At 44.1% G+C, this 21818-nt stretch overlaps 1 protein-coding gene across 5 annotated transcripts in view; it reads right to left on the reverse strand.

Annotated features, from left to right (window-relative positions):
• RALY (RALY heterogeneous nuclear ribonucleoprotein) overlaps nt 1–21818 on the reverse strand; it is a 79373-nt gene that overhangs the window by 7084 nt on the left and 50471 nt on the right. For all 5 annotated transcript variants that reach the window (XM_012665805.1, XM_012665809.1, XM_012665808.1 and 2 more), the window contains one exon: nt 612–876. In XM_012665805.1, coding sequence (XP_012521259.1) covers nt 612–867 — 256 coding nt within the window. In that variant the 5' untranslated portion in view covers nt 868–876. The remainder of the gene's footprint in view (nt 1–611; nt 877–21818) is intronic.

Below are 21818 nucleotides of genomic sequence, written 5' to 3' on the forward strand. Positions count from 1 at the left end.
TACATGTTAGGATCTCAATAAATATTTAGTAAATGAGTATGTGTATATCTGTTTACACATGCCAGTATATTCTGACACATACACACACATACAGGTATGTGTTCACATATCTCCACATGTTCAGTCACATTCTTATTCAGAAATACATATATAGATATCCCTTCTCAAACATACACATATACACAGAATTACATGCACACACATGAACAATGCACACACTCCAAGGCATACCAGGATAGACCCCTCCTCCTAGCTCTCAGAAAGTGTTCTAAGTCATCTGTAGCCCAATATAAAAGGCTATTCTAGTCCACTCTGTTCCCTTTCTCAGGGGAATCTGCATTTTAACTGGAGCCCTAAAGCCTGTCATTAAGAAACACCAAGAAGGCAGGGACAGGACAGAACTGTTTTCTAGGAGCTTCTAAAATACTCCCCTCTAGGCATCAATTTTATGACTTGATTTATAACAAATACAGCTTATTTAATTTACAAAATCTCAGAGCAGTGGTAGTGGTGGGAGAAAGAGAGGAGGGGGCTAAGAGGGGAACTGGAGCATGAAGGAAGGATAGCAGCTACCCTGGGGAACACTAGGAGAATACTGTGGTGAGGCTTACCCAGGGTCTGCCCGGCCAGCACCCGCCCATTCTCTCCCAGCACAGCTGCCCGGGCATGGCGCTCGTTGGCGTACTGGACAAAGGCATAGCCCTTGTGCACAGAACAGCCGGCCACACGGCCATACTTGGAGAATATGGTCTCCACATCTGACTTCTTCACCACAGCTGTGTTGAGATTTCCGATGAAGACGCGAGAGTTGATGGATTTGGGGTCATTCTTATTGGTTACATTGCTTGTCTGGATCTTCAAGGACATGGTGGCCACCTGAAGAGAGAGAGCCTCTGTAAAGCTGGGACCATGGGCTGGGCTCAAGGGCTGCCCAAGGCCCACATTCTGGCTAACTAGGTGCTTCTTGCCATCCTACAAGCTTACACCCCTATAGCATCCAGCCTTCCTGTTTCTGCATCTTGTTTGTTATATTACTAACAGTTGTTACTTATTCTGTTGGTATTCACGTGGTAAGCAGAGCACAACACTTCATAAGGGAAGAATCTAACATTCAGAGAGGTCACAATGCTAGCGAATGGCAGTGCTAGGATTTGAACCCTGGACTGTTTGACTTCGATTCTTTTGAGTCCACTCCTTCTTCAATGCTCAGATCAAATATTACCCCATTCAGGATCTAAATGTGAAGATCTACAGCTTTTCTACTGTTCCTCCAATACAGAACCATAGCAAAGAGGTCCCATGGTAATTGCAAGTAATGCTTACTTTAGAACAATACCATATTATGAAAATTGCTCAGTCTGATCCAGACATGGACTTAGCTACTATGTGTTTATTGGTACCAGCCATTTTGGAAAAGGTATGCTAAGTCTCAGAGTGGTGTAAGCTTGGAGTGGCATACAATATTGGATAATCTCAAGACCCCACAACTGAGTGTTAATATTGTCATATTTTACCAGAAACTAAGTTCATTAACTTGCCAACACTGGACATTCAAACATAGGTCAGTCTGTCCCTAAAGCCAATTTCTTCCAACTTTATCACTGTTTCCTGGAGCTAAAACCAACTTAAATACTATAGTAAGTCAGTATATTTATCTGAGAATTGTTTTCAATAAATAAATTTTTTAAGAGTTACCCATTTCTATACCTACTCAAATTTTGTTCTGTTTGGCTTAGAGATGAGAGACTACACCTACTCTTTGCTCTCTATGCTCTGGTAATGTCTTTTACTCCAAAGAGCAGTATGGGGCCGGGCATGGTGGCTCACACCTGTAATCCTAGCACTCTGGGAGGCCGAGGCGGGAGGATCACTAAAGGTCAGGAGTTTGAGACCAGCCTGAGCAAGAGCAAGAGCAAGACCCCATCTCTACTAAAAATAGAAAGAAATTAGCTGGACAACTAAAAACATATAGAAAAAATTGGCCAGGCATGGTGGTGCATGCCTGTAGTCCCAGCTACTCAGGAGGCTGAGGCAGAAGGATTGCTTAAGCCCAGGAGTTTGAGGTTGCTGTGAGCTAGGCTGACGCCACGGCACTCTAGCCCGAGCAACAGAGCAAGACTCTGTTTCCAAAAAAAAAAAAAAAGCAGTACATATTTTTCCTACTCCATTCCTGGACAGGTTATACTTGGGCACAGGCTTCAAGGTGAATGAGGAGAGGCGGCTCAATTTCAGTAGAAAAGGCCTAAAGTTAAGCCTTGGTATTTATACTTTCTGGCCCAGTCTTCTGCTCATTGGCATGGGTTGGTGCAACTCCCTTTTAGGATCCTCCTACCTCAAAAACCTACCTTAGGTCCGTTTCAGAAGGTGCTAAAGGCCCCAAACAGCATGTATAAAACCTCTCATCAGCCTGCCAGCCTATTTACTAATATTTTTGGGCAGAAGGGGCTTCTTTTTAGTGAAATGGATAAGAGAAATCTGTACCCTTTGTCCCACTAAAAGGTAAGAGACCCTTTTCTCCTAGATCCTCCCAGCCTGGAAGTTGGTACATTCTGACCAGCAGATGGCACTGTTTACCAGGAACTCATAGGCTGCCCCTGAGAATGTGATTCTGGGGAAGATACTGCTCCTGGGTCTGGGCTTGCAGTAAGCCCATGGGACAAACTGGGGTCAGGAGTACACTATCCTAGACAAAGGAAGAGGGCTGAGAGGGTGCCATCACTCCTAATGATGAAGGAGCTGGTGCTAGCTACGGAACTGACTTGAAAGGGACAGATTCTTGTTACTCAGTTTATCTTTGCATCCAATCATTTATTAGATTGGTGCAAAAGTAATTGCAGTTTCAGACCGTGAATTTTAAATCTTTATAAATAGGCTCAAACATATCTTTATTAGCCAAAATAGGAACCATTACAACCAACAAATTTTTGCCAATGAGAAATAAGTTTGTTTATTCCTGTAGTGTAAAAATCTGTGCTTCGGGATTTGTGGAACTCTTGGGAAGCATTTTCTGCATCCTGCTGGTTGTGGAAGCATTTTCCCTGCAAAAAGTTGTCAAGACGCTTGAAGAAGTGGTAGTCAGTTGGCAAGAGGTCAGGTGAATACGGTGGATGATGCAAAACTTCATAGCCCAATTCATTCAACTTTTGAAGCCTTGGTTGTGTGATGTGCGGTCAGGTGTTGTTGGCCCTTTCTGTTGACCAATGCTGGCTATAGGCATTGTAGTTTTTGGTGCATCTCATAGATTTGCTGAGCATACTTCTCAGATGTAATGGTTTTGCTGGGATTCAGAAAGCTGTAGTGGATCAGACCAGCAGCAGACCACCAAACAGTCACCATGACCAGTTTTTGGTGCAAGTTTGGCTCTGGGAAGTGCATTGGAGCTTCTTCTCGGTCCAACCACTGAGCTAGTCATTGCCAGTTGTCGTATAAAATCCACTTTTTCTCACACATCACTATCCGATCAAGAAATGATTTATTTTTGTATACAAGAAGATGACACTTCAAAATGACGATTTTTTTTTTATTTTCAGTCAGCTCATGAGGCACCCACTTACCGAGCTTTTTCACCTTTCCAATTTGCTTCAAATGCCAAATGACCTTAGAATGGTCAACGTTGAGTTCTTCAGCAACTTCTTGTGTAGTTTAAGAGGATCAGCTTCAATGATTGCTCTCAATTTGTCACTGTCAGCTTCCGATGGCTGGCCACTGCGCTCCTCATCTTCAAGGCACTCGTCTCCTTTGCAAAACTTCTTGAACCACCACTGCACTATACATGCAGTGTTCATTAGCAGTTCTGGGGCCAAAAGCATTGTTGATGTTGTGTGTTGTCTTTGCTGCTTTATGACCCACTTTGAACTCAAATAAGAAAACTGCCTGAATTTGTTTTTTGTTTAATCATCATTTCCATAGTCTAAAATAAATATAAACGGCAAGTAGTAAGTCATTAGCAAAAAAACATAAAGCGAGAAATGCACATTAAAATGAGGTATGACATAACCATATTTATTTAAGAATGTATTCCAATATCAAATGGCAAATTTTAATAATGCTGAAACCGCAATTACTTTTGCACCAACCTAATACTAAGCACTGAGGGACATAAAGGAGGTTACCTCTGAAAACACCTAACACACTGTCCACGTGCAGCAGAAATGCTCAATGCACATTGGTCTTCTTGGGTGCCCCATTCCTCACAGTTTCGACAGTCCCTCTCCTACCTGGATGACAAGCCATTCAAGGGTTAATTCCTTGTCTATTCATAGGTATCCAAGAAGTTTATGGGGCTGCTGTGTGAGCATCAGGAGATTCTCTCCTGGGTGGTTCAGCTCAAAGTTATCAAGTTTTGGCTCAGAAAGAAGCCACCTGCTTTGGCTAGAGGGAGTCAGTCAAGCCTGGATGGTGGACAGAGATAGCAAGAGTGAGGAAAAATGGTTCAGAGATCTGCTGATGACTGCTAGCTCTGCCACTAACCTGGCAGAGACACGACAGTTGTGGGTTCCCTCAGGCCTCTGCCAGAAGCCTCTAACACACTGAGCAGGAAGCATTTGTTGAGTACCTATGGTTGGTACTGTGATGAGATCAGCACTTGACTAGTAATAAGAAAAGTCTTTCAGGTTTGGCTCTACCAGTCTCTTCTCTCATCACCTGGGAATAGGGACAATGTACATAAAAGGACTTTGCAAACTGTAAAGCCCTTTACAAGATCTAGTAACCTCTCCAGATACAAGTACTCAAACATTGCCATTTGTGAACCCATTCTAGACGAAGATTCAAGGTCAAACTGGAGCACATTCTGTATGATGCCAGGGAGGGGCAGCCAGAAACCATGGCGTGTGAGGATCAGTTTTCTGATCTGTAAAGAAGAGACTTAGCAAGTGTATGTGGCTGCTCTGGGTGAGAAACCTGCAGTATGGAGGAGAAACGCCCACCTAGAGCTCCTTGTCTAAACAAACCCAGACCCACTTTTCAAGGCCTGCACACTCCTCTGGAGGGAAGGCTGTGCTGCTGTTGTATGGACTCACGAAGCCCAAGGGGATAGTTATCTGTGGGGATGTGGAAAGGCTTGAGTGATGGACATACATCTTCATGAGGCTCCTCAAAGTGAGGGATGGAGCCAAAGGTGAGAAATGAAAAGGAGGCGGGCCCTGACTAGGTCTCCCTGAATTGCCAGGCTCAGGTACGAATCCCAAAGGGTTCAATCAAGAATTCTAAATTCAGGCCAGGCGAGGTGGCTCACACCTGTAATCCTAGCACTCTGGGAGGCCGAGGCAGCAGATTTACTTGAGCTCAGGAGTTCGAGACCAGCATAAACAAGAGCAAGACCCCGTCTCTACTAAAAATAGAAAAATTAGCCAGGCGTCATGGCATGTACCTGTAGTCCCAGCTACTCGGGAGGCTGAGGCAGGAGGATCACTTGAGCTCCAAAGTTTAAGACTGCAGTGAGCTATGATGACACCACTGCACTCTACCCAGGGCAACTGAGCAAGACCCTGCCTCAAAAAAAAAAAAAAAAAGAATTCTAAATCCCAGACATGGTATTACAACATCACAATTTGTTAGCTTTACTTGTAACTTTCAAATATTTAGACATATGGTACATGGGTCTCCATGTGTACTCTCAACTCTGCCCTGCAAATGTTAGAGGGCAGGCCTGACAAAACCTGGGGCACAGAAAATGGTCAGTGTTAGGAAGGAAGTGGTAAGGATATGTCCCAGGAGATGGGGCAAGGTCTAGCTGTGCTCTGGCTTAAGTGGTGGGGACCACAGAGGGCAGAGATCCTGGGTACCTTTTTCTAATCTCTGACCCAAACATCCACCTCCACAGACCAACCATCAATCCTTTCTACCCAATTCTTTCTAGCTTTTCAAGGTTTCCCCTAGCTTAGAGTGGGAGCCCTAGAAAATACTGGCATCCTGTTCAGTAGAAGCTCCTTGACTTGATAAGCTATTTCCGCTCACTGGCCAAACTCTGCCTCACAGATTAGCTGTGTAATTGAGAGCATGGTATCTGCAGCCCCGGGAGGCTGAGTTTAGCAATGAGTTGAGGAGAGGTGGGTAGAGGGATTGTTCTCAGTGGTGGAGGTGAGGGGAGGGAGAGAGAACTAGATTTGCCCCTAGAGGCTTCTGCAATGTGAGATTAGCAGGGACCTTAAGTGAGCACGGAGCTTATATACCCTCACTCTGAGGAACAGAAGGTAAGGGATTTGGCCAGGATGCCACAGGTAGTGAGTAACAGAGTCAAGATTACCCATGGGTCCTCTGACTCTAAGTCTAGGGTTCTTTATTATTATTGTTGTTGTTGTTTTACTTATTTTTTGTTTTGTTTTTGAGACAGAGTCTCGCTTTATCACCTGGGGCTACAGTGCCGTGGCATCAGCCTAGCTCACAGCAACCTCAAACTCTTGGGCTCAAGCGAGCCTCCTGCCTCAGCCTCCTGAGCAGATGGGACTACAGGCATGCGCCACCACACCTGGCTAATTTTTTCTATTTTTAGTTGTCTGGCTAATATTTTCTATTTTTAGTACACACAGGGTCTCACTCTTGCTCAGGCTGGTCTCGAACTCCTAACCTCAAGCAACCCTCCCACTTTGGGCTCCCAGAATGCTAGGATTACAGGCGTGAGTCACCACGCCCAGCCAAGTCTAGGGTTCTTACATTCCATTTTCCTTTTGCTCTGTGAGAGACAGGTCTCCAGGACAGTGAGATATGGGAGAGCACACAGTATCTCAGAAAAATGCTAGGTTTGAGAAAACTGGAGACTAGGTCCCAAATAAATGTCTTCACCTTGCCTACAAGAGAAACAATTGCTGCATAAAAGCCGAGTTCTTAAGCTAATGAAAACCCACCAAAGACACAGGTTTTGAAATGCAATTTACAGCTCAAAGGGATGGGCTTGCTTCTCCAGGCTAATAAGAACAGAAGAAATTTGGCAAAAACAAATTTGCTTTTCCCAGTTGAAATATTTCAGATGGAAAGTGTTTTGGACCACAGGAGCCAAGCCTGAACATGTAGAAAAGTGACAAGGCTTTGCAAAGGTAAAAAGGCCCTAAAATGTACCTCCACCCATGAACTTGGGGTAAATGAGACCCCAAGGCAGACACCACAGTAAGAACAGCCCCTAATTACTGAATGCCAACCATGTGTCAGAGACTATACATACTTCACATATCCTCACAATAGCCCTGTGAGGAGGTATTTTAGATAGGGAAACTCTGGCAGGCTCAGAGAGGCAAAGTAATTGGTTAACAGAGCAAAGCCAGAAGTGGAACCCAGGTCTGTTTGATGCCCCAAACAGGAAAACAGGAAGGGGCAAGACTGCATATGCACACAGATGACTTGGGTACTGATTTCCGTGGTGAGAATAAGTTACCCAGAGTCAGCCATGCTCTCTCCTTGGTCCTTGCCCTTCCCTTTTTCTGCTACAGTTCCTTAAAGGAGCACAGAATTTCAGGGAACAAAGCCAGTTTATATCTATTATGGTCTGAAGGTACCCGCTCCCCCAAATCCATATGTTGAAACCTAATTCCCAATGTATTAGGAGGTGGGACCTTTGGGAGTGATTAGGTCATGAGGGCTCTGCCCTCGTGAATGGGTTTAATGTCCTTATATTAATAAAAGAGGCCCCAGAGGCTGCCTTGCCCCTTCTACCATGTGAGGACACTGTGAAAAGATCATGAGCCAAGAAGGCCCTCACCAGACACCAGATTTTCCAGTTCCTTGATACTGAACTTCCTAGCCTCCAGAACTGTGAGAAATAAATTTCTGTTGTTTAAAAACCACCCAGTTTATGGTATTTTGTTACAGCAGTCCAAATAGACTAAGACAATATCCTTTATCCTGACACTGTTAGTCCCATTTCATAAATGAAAACAGCTGAAGATCAGTAATAACTCACTTAAAGGCAAATAGCTAGTGAGGGGAATAGCTAGGGGACCTGAATCCAAGCTTCTCATTCAACACCGTACATGCCACTCTCTCAACAACTGTCCTAAGCCTCTGACTATGCCATGTCACCCCTCAAGGCACTCCCAATCCTGCCTATCATCAAACCTAATATTCAGCCTGAACTCTCAGGCACTCAACTATAAGAAAAGGCCCACTCTCCTGACTCCGTAAATCCTCCCCAGCAGTGGACCTTTCCTCTTGAAATGCTCGTTTCAAAAGAGGAGGTGCTGCTTTTGGTCTTCACGCTCCCATGCCATTTAGAGCCTCTGTGTTGGCCAATACTGCTGGATATCTCTGGCCTTGTTCTCCTGCATGGGTATGAGGGTCACAGCAGCCTGTGTCTGGCTCTCTGCCCTTGGATAACCCTGGAGACATCTGGGTGGTTTCACAGGAAAATAGCTACCAGTGATGGGAAGATTATTTCTGGAGAAAGCCAAGCAATTAGACTGATCAGTGTCCAGAGCCTCCTTGGTCCAGAGGCTCCTGGTTACTAGGTGGCCAGAAATGACAGAACATCCATTACTCTCATTAAACTTACCATGCCCTGGCTCATTATCATTGCCCAAATGATCATTACTGGCCAGACAGGACTAATTTCCCAAGGGGGTGCTCTTTAATTCCTGACCATTCTCCCTCCTGTGAGAAATCCCAGCTCCCAGCATGCTGAACATGGAAGGCTCCTGGATGAGTGGAAGTGTAATGGGTGCACGCTATAGGTCCAGAAGGCTTGGCCTTGGCTCTGCTGTTCTTAGTCATGTGACCTGCAACAAATCATGGAATTTCCCTGACCCTTATCATCCTTACTCTGAAAACAGAAATAATCACTTCCCTGATCTCAGATCTGACACAAGAATCCAACAGGCTAACTGATATGAAACTGTCCTGTCATATCCGTAACATACTATAAAAGGATATGGGATTATACCTATTTCTGTTATTACCCAATCCTGCCCGCTTCATTCATTCAATACATTTTTTTTTCAGATAGAGTCTCACTCTGTCGCCTTGGCTAGATTGCAGTGGTGTGATCATAGCTCACCGCAACCTCAAATTCCTGGCCTCAAGTGATTCTCCTGCCTCAGCCTCCCAAGTAGCTGGGACTACAGGTGTGCGCCATGACACCCAGCTAATTTTTTCTATTTTTAGTAGAGATGGGGTCTTGCTGTTACTCAGGCTGGTCTCAAACTCCTGACCTCAAGTGATCCTCCCTCCTTGGCCTCCCAGAGCACTAGGATGACAGGCTTGAGCCACTGCACCTGGCCAACACACATTTCTTGAGTATTCTCCTCTGTGTGGGCACTGTGGAGGGGCTGGGAAACAGAGCACTCAACAGTCTTGTGCTCTACTTACTTCTCAAGCAGCCCTCTCTCCAGGAACCTCTTTTTTGATCATTTCCTAATAACAAAGGAAAAAGGCACATAAAATAGCAAACACAGCACAGGCTCTGAAGTCAGATAGGACTAGCTCTAATTCAGCCCTATCACTTATGACTGTAATCACGCCATGTTCCTTAACCTCACCTCAAACTCCTTCAACTGCAAAATAGCAATTATACACACCAATCCTGGGATTAGGGTAAGGACTGGAGATAGTATGTGTAAAGTGTTCAGTATGATGGCTGGCACCAGTAGGTATTTAGAAATTAAGAAAATGGATAACTCAAATGCCCTATGAAAGCAAAAGAATCTAGCCTGGCACTCTAGGTCCACCACATTCCAGCTCTAGTGTTCTTTACCCATCTCATCTCCTCGGGCTCCACACTTTGCCTAAAAATAAGGGAGTCAGGGGTAGGGAGGCTGTGCATGCTCTCCCTTGTTCCCAGTATCTGGAACCAAACCTAGAAACTTCATAAAGGTGTCTCCTCCCCATGCTTGTCAGACCACTACTGAATGGGGCTGGGGGAAGAAAGAACACTGGCCAGGAGGCGTTCCAGGCCTTGCTGAACCACTGTCACCCCTCAACTGTACCATGAGGTCTCTAGTCCTATACTGTAGCATTGCTAGGCCCTGAAGGGACCCCAAAGCAGAAACAGGTGGCAGGGTTGGGCCTCAGACATCTCTTCCCACAGTGTGATCTGGTTATAGTCCCTACTTTCCCTGCATCTTGTACACTAACCCCACTCTTGTCTGTAGCCTTAAGCTGAGACTCAGCATCTGGGTGACAAGCTCCCCTTCATAGCTACGGGGAGAAAGGTAACAAAGGGTGGGTAGGTGACAACCTTAGGCTTACAATCTCTGACACTGAGTTAGAGTTAGGGACCTACAAATGACTGTCGACCTCTTTATTTTTGCCAAAGAAGTCATCCAAACACCCCTCTATCCAAACAATCACAATTATAAATATTCAAATATTTAGCTAACTATGGGTCAGGTATGAACAAATGAATCATTCATTTATTGATTTAGCAATTGGTCTGGGACCTGATCTCAACTAACTCCCAAATCCAGCAGGGGACATCCACCCCTGCCACAAAGCACATGTGCCTTGGGATGGAGTCCACTGCCCCAGAAGCAATTAAAGCAAAGCAGTCTGGGAAATCTCACAAGGGATAGGAGAATCACAGAAGGCTCCACCAAAGAGAGTTTAAGATGAATTCCCACTGGGTGGTGACACAGGGCAGGAAGAACTACAGGAACAATGTACAAAATGTGTCCCTCTCTCCTCTTTGATCACCCTATTCTCCCCTTCCTCCCGTAAGCAGGGCTGGAAATGGACATTTGAAACAGGAGAACATCATTGCTGTCTCTTGTTCCCTTGATAGATGCATATTTATTCTTGCCTTGAGAGAGAATAAAAAGGAAACATATGATTTAATATGCAGTTACTTTATACCAGGCACTGTTGGAAGTGTTACAGGTATAATCCCTCATAATCCTAGTCACAACCTAATGAGATAAGTAGTATCATCTGCACTGTACAGATGAAGAAACTGAGATTCAGAAAAAGCTTAAATAATTTGTCCACAGTCGCAGTAGGCAGCATGATTAGAAATGAAAGACCCTATGCTTTTCTAATTCTAAAGCCTGTGTTCTTTCCATTCTACTAGATTGTTCCCATTGACCCCGCCACCCACAGGAAGAATGGTCCTGGCTTTGCTGATGTGCCACATGACATTAGGTTTTGAACCACGTCACCACAAAAGGCCCTTCCAGGGCTAAATGTGTGATCATGATGACAATCATCACCAACATTTGCTGAGTACTCACTACGTACCAGAAACTGCACTAAGCCTTCAGCCATGAGACAGGTGATGAGATGTACTGTGACTATCGCACGTACGAGGAAACTAAGGCTTGGTGCTTAGTCCTACTCAAGCCAGGAAATGGCAGAGCTGGGACAATTACGTGTGAGACCAGGGCTGGTCCTCTTAACCTTGGCTCAGAATGGCTTTGATGCTGAGTGTGCCCTGTATTTGCCTGGAGGTGAGTTTCTTCCTCTACCTCCTAACACTGATCCTCTGGCACAAACTCATGGGGCCTTGCTGAAGGCATGCGCTCAAGTCTAAAAGCCAATCAGCACTTGCTGTGAGCTTGGGGGATGCCCCCTTACTCTCAACGCCTTATGGGGCTGGCTCCTCGCAGTGATAATGTGGCAAGATTAGTCACTGCTTACTGTTGGTTGATTATAGCTATTCTTTTCTGTAAATGAAGTTTAAAAGTCATCAAAGGGTTTGTCAGCTGTGACTGATGAGCCTCTTTCCCGCAGGGAAGTTGGACAGTGACAAATGCCTCTCTTGTTCTGCCATCCATTACAAGCTGGAAGGTGCCATGTTCCAATTACTGGAGACCCCGATGGAGCTCATAGAAAACCCTGCTCCAGGCTGCAGCTATTACTCAGGCCTGGCAGGGCTGCCAGCAGAGCTGCCCTAGGCCCAGGCCCAGTTGGGTAGGAATGGAATAAGAATGTTTTCTGACTTAGTGAGCAGGCCCTTTTTACCCTTTAACTTGTGTTATCCCTAGTGGTTTATCCTAGACACACGTCACAGACAAGTAAAAACACAGACACTATGTGGGCTGTCTCAAAGTACTCAGCATCAAGACTCCTAAGACAAACAGATATGAGGAAATAAGGTCATATTGTCAGGTAGACAAGGTAAGAAATATGACACTCAGGAAGGGGAAACAGTCAATAAAGTACCTAGGATGTTTAGAGAAAGAAGAGCTTGAAAGGACCCTCAGAGACCCACTAGTGTAATCAATGGCCTCAGTATTGAATACCCATTACATACCAGGCCTGTTTAGCTAGATGCTGTGGAACAAAAGATCAATAAAATATAGTCCTCCCCCTGCCACTGAGGGTAGACGAGAAAATTAAGATCCAGAGAAAGTGACGTACCCAAGGTCAAAAAACATGTTAGGGAATTAGAATGCAGATCTCTACCTCTAGTGACAAGGGAGCCTTCCTGTGTGCCAGGCTCCTTACGTAGAACATGCTACATACCTAGCTCCCACCCAATCCCACCTACGTATTTATTGCATGTTTAACTTCTGGCAAGTCTTACAACCTATCCAAAGTCTCAGAAAAATGAGGATGATAAAACTTACCATAGCATTGTGGTGAGTATTAAATAATACACATACAATGCACAGTGGTAGGCACATATTAAATACTAAAAATATTATTTACCGTCAAATAGTCCCCAAAATAACTCCTTGAAGCAGGTATCATTAATCTCATTTTATAGACAAGACCGAGGAGGCTCTTTTTCACATTGTCACACAAACTAAATAATGAATAAGCCAGTGCTTCTCAAAACTATTGTGGTGAAGGACCATGTTTTTGTTTTGTTTGGCTTTTTAAACTTCACTTTTGAGTAGCACGGCTCTAACCCACTCTGGCCCAATCCTGTCAACTTCTATGAAACCAAAGCAAAGAAAGCATGAAGTTTATTTCACTTCTTTCAAGTTCTTTAGCCTGATTTCTTTTAGACTTTGGTATTAGACTAATTTACAAAAACTATCCTAATTTTTTTCCTTTCCTTTTCTCTCTCTCAAGAGAGAAGAGGGTAGACAGACCAAGGATTTGCCACTGAACACTTCTTGTGGTGATTTATCTTGGTCATCTGCTCTAGGTCATGCTATATCCTGCAAGGGAAGATGATCTAGGCTTAATGGGGACTGGAACAACTTTCCTGGGGTCTGAGGGGTGTGAAAAGAAGGTCCATTCCTGAAGAAGCTGGTACTCTCAGACGTTCTCTTCCTACACTAAAGAACATGATAAAACCAGCCAGGAAGGGGAAAGCCATGTTTTAACTTTTCTTCTGGTCTAATCTTCAGTCTTGTATCATGGCTGTTTACAAATCAGTCTTCTCTCTCCATTTAAGGAGTTGAGAACAAAATGGATACCAGATTCATTCCCAGATGCTACTGTACATCTATGAGCATGACTGGCTGGGCAAATGAGTAGCTCTTAACCAGCATTCAAAGACACAGTAGTGTACTTTGAATCTTCTAGGTGCATGGCCGAATTTTTAGCAGTGTATAAAACTTCTTTTTCACTCTGAGCCTATACAGTGTTATCCTTTAGCACGACTCAGAGCTGAGTGGATCATATGACACAGTGCAGAGAGGGATACAACTTACTGTAGCAGAAGTTGAACACATGGCCCGCCATCAAGTGGGAGCCAAAACGAGAATCTACTCTCATGTGAGAGGCCATGGAAGGTGGTCAAGAGAGTAATTTCTGAAATCAAAATGCTTTCATTCTCCTACTGAACTGGCTGTGTGACATGACCCTCGCGAAGTGTCTTACGTTCTTTGTGCTTTAGTTGTCTCACCTGTAAAGTGAGGATAGCAATATATGTCTCTACAGTTGCTAGAGGATAATTTAATTCAATGTAAGCATTCAGAACAAGGTCTGGTACATTAGAAAGCATGCAAATATATTAGTTCCTGCTGCTACTACATGTTGAGTATCCCTTATCCAGAAGCTTGGGACCAGAAGTGTTTTGGATTTCAGATTTTGGAATATTTGCAGATACTTAACTGATTGAGCATCCCTAATCCAAAAATCCCAAATCCAAAATGCTCCAACGGGCATTTCCTTTGAGCATCATGTTGGCACTCAGAAAGTTTCAGATTTTGTAGCATTCTGGATTTCAGATTTTTGAATTAGGGATGCTCAATCTGTATTATCATTATTTTTATTATTTTTTTATTTTTTTTGAGACAGAGTCTCACTCTGTCGCCCTGGATAGAGTGCAGTGGTGTCATCACAGCTCACTGCAACTTCAAACTCCTGGGCTCAAGCAATCCTCTTGCCTCAGCCTCCCAGGTAACTGGGACTACAGGCGCACACCACTACACCCAGCTAATTTTTCTATTTTTAGTAGAGACGGGGGGGGGGTTTCACTCTTGTTCAGGCTGGTCTCGAACTCCTGAGCTCAAGCAACCCTCTCGCCGTGGCCTCCCAGAGTGCTAGGATTACAGGCATGAGCCACTGCACCTGGCCTCAATCTATATTATTACTGTTGTAGTAAAACCTGTAAGAATTTTTCCTTGTGAGTATAAAGGGAAAGGTGGTCAATTCTACTGGAACATTAACCTAGAACTGAACTGTAATCAAGAAAAGACTACTATCACTAGAGAGATACAATAAAGTCTCTTCAAGTGTGTCACTAAAATTCTAGTATTTGGAAATGTGCCTTGAACATAAAAGGAATCACAGGAATAGGCACTCATGAAGTGGTGAATGAATAAACAGATGAGTATCTGGAGTAAAACAGCCACCAGAGCCCAGAAAGATACACTTGAGAAGTGAGGCAGTAAGAGGCCCCGAAGCAAAGGTTCCCAGAAAGTCCTCTTTGTACCTTGAGGACCCCTGCAGACAGACTGAGCTTCCCTTCTGGGCAACAGGAACCCAGGGGTTGCTTAACCCCACTTGCTTAATGTTCTGTGTCTCTGATGGAACCTCTACATTCTGTGGGTGCTCTAGTAGTCTGAGTAAGGCTGCAGAAGGCTACATCACGGTAGAGCACATGTTCCCATTTCCTAGTCTATATTAAAGGAAGTAAGGGACTCTGAGGAATACAGAGAAGGAGGCCTAACCCCTCCCAACAACAGGATTAGCCCTAAGTTAAAATAGTAATAGTGGCTTATTAGCTTTGGATTCCTCCTTGCCTGTGAAGCCCTAGGATCTGAATCCATCTACTGCTGTGTAACCCTGGAAAGGCACTTCACTGCTCAGAGGTTCAAGGTTCCCGACCTGTGAAATGGGGATAAAAATCCCTGCCCTATCCACCTACAGCACAGGTTGTTGTGAGGGACAAAGGAGATAACATACTACATTATCTGCGTTGTGCTACATAAATTTAGACAGGAATATTCCCTGGATACAGCTGCTGCAGTTCTTCCTGGACAGAGGCACGCAGGCAGAAAGTCAGTAGGCTGGAAGGCGCACAACTTGGCACTGCAGCCAAGCGCTGTGCCCCTCAGGTGCAAGGGCAGTTAATTAAAACCCTTTCATGTGGAATCAGTATTTTCCTCATTATAAAAATCCTTCTTGAAAACACTGAATGCCACCCCTCACACCTCCCTACAGACAGTATATACATTGGCATATGTTTTATTTCTCACATTCAGGAAGGAGAGCCGACCTCTCTCTCCAGGGTGCTGATTCAAACTTAGACCTCTAAACATTGTCCCACAGTGGCACATTTTTGGTCCAAAGAGGACCGCTAAGAATGACGCCATAGTCACAGCCACTCTGCCTTTGTCTCTCTGGCAACAACATTAACTCCACAAATATTACTAAGCATCTGCCTGTTGTGTGATCAAGGAAGTGTGCCCCTGCTGCCTCTTTTTTTTTGAGACAGAGTCTTGCTCTGTTGCCCAGGCTGGAGTGCAGTGGCATCATCATAGCTCATTGCAACCTCAAACTCCTAGGCTCAAGTGATTCTCCTGCCTCAACCTCCTGAGTAGCTGGGACTACAGATACATGCCACTATAATGGGCTATTTTTTTTTTAATCTTCGTAGAAATGAGGGTCTTACTATGTTGCCTAGGCTGGTCTTCAACTCCTGGCCTCAAGTGATCCTCCTACCTCAGTCTCTCAAAGTGGTGGGATTACGGGCGTGAGCCACTGTGCCTAGCCCTGTGAAGATCCCTCAGGGCCTTGCCCCTACCAAGAATCAAGTCCAAAACCTTTAACCTGACTTACAAGCCCCTTCATTAGTTAAGGCCACCAAATCCATACATAGTAATCCTCTAAGTGGACATATGTCACTCACTTTATAAATGAGTAAACCCTAGTGTAGAGAAGCAAAGTCAGTTGTCCGAGGTCATACGATGAACAAGTCAGTATGAATTAGATTCATACTGAAGGGATGGGTATCATACTTCAAAGTGTAGACTTACATAAAAAAACAAAACAACAAAAAAACACTTTTTCTTAGATTAGTCTATGTGAGGCAGGTATGGGAAGAGGGCATTGTATGGTTCGGGTGAACCCTTCCTTTCACAGAACAGCTTAGACACCATCCCTTCTTTGAGGTTACTTGATGCCTCTCACTCCCACAGCTGCAGCATCATGAATAAACGTGGCTTAATGACCAAAATGTTCATTTGCATGTGCTATGGTATACCTATGCATATACCCAAGTTCAAGAGGCCCTACAACCATGAGCATCAAATAAAAGCCAACCAATGAACCACTACAACTTCTCTCTCTTTCTCTCTCTTACACACACACACACACACACACACACACACACACACACACACACACACACACACACACACACACACTAGCCCCCAAGACAACAAGCATAACATACCCAATGGCTGTGGATTTCTAAACCAATCAATTCAACTGATTATGGCAAAAGCAGCTGTGGTACCCACAGTCTTCCCCCATCATTGTCTTAGGAAAAATTAACTAACCCTTTCTGGTCCCCTCTCCCCACACAAAGAAGATACTACACTAAACAAGCTTTTACACTGCAACAACCGGTTTTTTAAAAAGTTCCCCCCAGATTGTAACAGGTGTCTCAGCTGTAAGAGAAAGGGCACGGCTTTGGACAGAGACAGACCAGGGTTTAACCCCAGGATCAGCCACTTACTCACTAGCTTTGTGACCTTGGATATGTCATTATACTCATTAAGACAATATTCTCTAGTAGGCGTATACTTTCCCCTCGCAGACTGAGTCAATCACCAAGCCCTGCTGATTTGGCCTCCTAAGTATTTTTAGAATATATCCCTCTCTCTCTATTCCCATTACCACTTTTTAATTTCATCCTCTACTGTCACTAGAGTAATATCACCACCTCACTTCTTTGCTTAAAACTAGAATTAAGATCAGGTTTGCTAGGCCGGGCGCGGTGGCTCACGCCTGTAGTCCTAGCACTCTGGGAGGCCGAGGCGGGCGGATTGTTTGAGCTCAGGAGTTCGAGACCAGCCTTGAGCGAGACCCCCGTCTCTACTAAAAAATAGAAAGAAATGATCTGGACAACTAAAAATATATATAAAAAATTAGCCGGGCATGGTGGCGCATGCCTGTAGTCCCAGCTACTCGGGAGGCTGAGGCAGTAGGATTGCTTGAGCCCAGGAGTGTGAGGTTGCTGTGAGCTAGGCTGACGCCACGGCACTTACTCTAGGCCGGCAAACAAAGACACACTCTCAAAAAAAAAAAAAAAAAGATCAGGTTTGCTTTATTATTTTAAAATTCTTAATCAATAATTTGAGTAAGAATTTGTACTATTTAGTGTGTTTATTATTTGAAATTACCATACAAAATCACCTAAACTTCCACCCTTCTATAGGACATAACTGCTAGCATCTTAGTGTATTTCCCTCCAATGTTTTTTCTTGTGTATTATGTTCAGATTACATTCATTCAATTCTGTAACCTATTTTTTCAATTAGTATTATAACACATATATCATATTTGTCCTTATAGCTGCATAGTTTTCAAAAAGCATCATTTTTATAACTACTGTTTTAATAGCTCAAAGTTTTCCCTGAGTATATTTATCATAGTTTAGATTGGTGGTAATTTAGGCTTCCCTCAACTTCTCACTATTATAAATAATAGCTTATTGTATATATTGGATTATTTCCTTAGGACAGACTCTTAAGAAGTGGAATTACTGGTCAAAATATATGAACATTTTTACGGCTCGAGATACATTGTCTAATTATTTTCCAAAGAGTTGTACCAATTCACATTGCTCTTCGTGGCAACCTCAACAGGATCATGTCTCATCAGATGGGGGAGAGGGGTTAAATTAGCAGGGAAAAAACAAATCCTCATTGCTGTTTTTACATGTATGTGAAGCTGGATAGTCTCCTGTGTTTGTTTACTGGTTTGCAGAGTTTGCAGAGTTTTGAATGCCACAAAGAAGCTACTGCAGGTTCCCAGGCAGAGGAGTAACATGCTAAAAAGATTTAGTTATTTACTCATTTATCAAGAAATCACTTATTGAGCACCTATTACTGCCAGACAGACACTGTACAAGTACAGAGATTAAAAAAGAACAACCCCTGCCCTGGAGGAATTCACAGTCCAGTCACTGGTAGAGATCTCATGAAAACCAGAACCTATGTTTTATCTTGATAAGAGCTAAGACAGGAACAACTGTGAACTCAGAGTCATGTCACTTACCCAAGGGTCAGAAAGGAAAGGAGAACAGAAAGTCAGAGAAGAGTCAACAAGAAGTTCTGATCTTGTCCTGAAGAATAAGTTCAAGTTAGCCCACACACACGTGACGGAGAACATTTAGGAAAAAAGAAACAGCATAAGCAAAGTTATGGAAGCTTAACAGAGCTTCCATATTTAGTGAATAATAATATGTACTGTGGTTTGGCCAGAGTCTAAGATATAAGACTAAATGTTGCAGATGATACCAGAGAGCCCGGGAGAGATCAGATCAGAAAAGGCTTTGGGGCCATTGAAGAGCCTGAACTTCATGCAAGCCAACAACCACTCCTATGTCATATGCAGCACAGTGCTCAGTTAAGGAGGCACTCGTTAAGTCCCTACAGCTTCACTCTATGGCTCTGGGTAGAGTAGAGTAGCGTCATCCTAGCTCACTGTAAGCTCAAACTCCTGGGCTCAACCAATCCTCTTGCCTCAGCCTCCCAGGTAGCTGGGATTACAGGTGTGCACACGACTGTTCTATTTTTAGTAGAGACGGGGTCTTGCTCTTGCTCAGGCTGGTCTTGAACTCCTGAGCTCAAGGGATCCTCCCACCTCGGCCTCCCAAAGTGCTATGATTACAGGCGTGAGCCATGGTGCCTGGCCCCTACAGCTCTTGAGAGTGTGAACCACCAATCCAACCCCTAAGCAGAGCATCTCATCTTGTGCCAGCTCCTTTTTGTCTCATGTGTTAGTCTTCTCTTGTTAAGCTGCACAGAGCTTTTTTTGGTATTTTCCACATTACCTAGCACATTGCTAGGCACATGACAGGAGTTCCAATAATGCTCATGGATCAATTAATTGGAGGTATCTCATGCAATAATACATATATTCATGAAACCCTAGCTGCCCTGGCCCTGCCTACCTCAGCAGCTGCTCAGTCACTGCCTCTCTTGCAGATGTCTTGCCTCAGAAAGCTACCTCCCCCTTCTTGCTTATTCTGCAAAATAAAAAAAAACTGTGCCTGGGTACAAGAAGCTATAAAGTATGTGATAACTAAGGAGCACATCAGGTGGCCAGGAGGGAAGCCTGGATGGACATAAATCCTTCTCCACAGTACATGCTGTAAGCCAGGGACTCCCTCAGCCTTACCAGCAGTTTTGGAACACTGCCACCTCCCTCCACCCCCTAAAAATAAAATAGGTTTTTCCGATTGAGCATGTCAAAAGTCTCTTTTGAGTAGCTGCTGGCTTTCTCTAAGGTATTATTACTTTCTACATTAGTAAGAGCTGCTTTAATTATGTCAAGGATATTAACAAGATGATTATTTTAACAATATAATAGCAAGGCGTCCTTGCCCTGCTAGTTGTAGTATGAGCCATGGACAGTAGGGGTTGATGGGCTGGCTAAAATCCACCTGAAGAGACTGTATTAAAATAATCTGTTTCAGTGTCATCTCTGCTCCTAGATAGCAGGAACCACAATCTACTTCATCTTGGCATCCCCATTGCCTTTCAGGGTGCATCCCAGCCCAGAAGGGGTTCTCAGGGACTACCTGCTGGATTGAACTCCAGCTGAGCCACATAATACTGCCCACCCCCTACCCTGCCCCATGCCTCACCCATGAGGTTTAAGAAACAAAGAAGCAGGCTGCACAGATGCTAAAGCCAGGAGAGGTTGGGGAGAGACAGGAAGGAGATACCTTTGCAGAGGCCCAATCCACCCCAACCTTAGGAAAGGCTATTTTGTAATACAAATGATTGCTATAATTTATTAATTGCTTATTATGTGGTAGATGCATTACTAAGTGTTTCACTTCTAATCCTTAACAACTCTTTGAGGTAAGAAAACCTTTTCAGAGAATGACTCTGGATTCAGACTACCTGGGTTCAAAATCCCAGCTCTGCCATGCATCAGCTGTATGATTTTAGGTAAATATTTTAACCTCTCTGTGCCTAGTTTTCTCATTTGTAAAATGGGAATAATATTATAGTACCTTTCCCGTGAGGTTGTTATCAGAATTCAATGAGATAACGTATCAGCAAGCACTCAGAAATTTTCTAAATGACAATGGTATTAACTACTATTGCCCCCATTTAATAGATGACTCCAAATATCATACTCTTAACATTGTATAAGGTAGATAGAGAGACCACTTCATCAATGAAGCAGGACTGGAACCAATTTTTGATTTGGTGATGGAAGCTGGGGCCAGCAGTTTTCTGAGTACAAGTGTGCTGATGTGATGCCCCTGATGGAAACTCTTCAGGAAAGCCTTTGTTTCCCACCCCCTTTCCAGTCACTGAGGTAATTACCTGACCCCTGGTCCTTCAACTGTTTGGAAACATTTGGTGGCCATTAAGCCTGTTATTTCCTCATTTTCCTGCTTACTGGAATAAATACACACCAAAACAGTAAGCTTAATGCTATAATAATACTCTCTGATTAGTGGTTTGCAGAATCCTCTGTAATTTTAGGATTTGCTGGCTAAAAAAGGAAGAATGGTAGAGTGTAAATAATGGCATGGCACAAGAAGGAGTCAGGCACCCTGAGATTTAGACTGGGTTCTGCCATGGGCTAGCTCTGTAAACTTGGTTTCAGACCTTACGTGTCTCATTTAGAAAGTGGAAGAACTGAGGCCAGGTGCCATGGCTTGCACCTGTAATCCCAGCAATTTGGGGGGTCAAGGTGGGAGGACCGTTTGTGCCCAGGAGTTTGAGATCGGCCTGGATAACATAGCGAGACCCTGTCTCTACAAAAAATTTAAAAATTAGTTGGTGTGGTAGCATGTGCCTGTAGTCCCATCTACTCAGGAGGCTGAGGCAGGAGGATCACTTGAGCCCAGGAGTTCAAAGTTACAGTGAACTATGATGGGGCCACTGCACTCTAGCCTGGGCAACATAGTGAGACCCTGTCTAAAAAACAAACAAACAAGAAAATGGAAAAACTGGACCAGATTAGGGTTGTAGGAACTCTTTTGTGGAAGACCAATATTCCTCAAGATGTTAATGAGAGTTCCTCATAAAAGGGGCTCCAGGCCTGGCGCGGTGGCTCACGCCTGTAATCCTAGCTCTCTGGGAGGCCGAGGCGGGTGGATTGTTTGAGCGCAGGAGTTCGAGACCAGCCTGAGCAAGAGCCGAGACCCCGTCTATACTAATAGAAAGAAATTAATTGGACAACTAAAAAAAGACATAGAAAAAAAATTAGCCGGGCATGGTGGCACATGCCTGTAGTCGCTGAGGCAGAAGGATTGCTTGAGCCCAGGAGTTTGAGGTTGCTGTGAGCTAGGATGACACCAC

This window comes from Propithecus coquereli, unplaced genomic scaffold (genome assembly GCF_000956105.1).
Source record: "Propithecus coquereli isolate 6110/MARCELLA unplaced genomic scaffold, Pcoq_1.0 Scaffold122, whole genome shotgun sequence".
Classification (NCBI taxonomy): domain Eukaryota; kingdom Metazoa; phylum Chordata; class Mammalia; order Primates; family Indriidae; genus Propithecus; species Propithecus coquereli.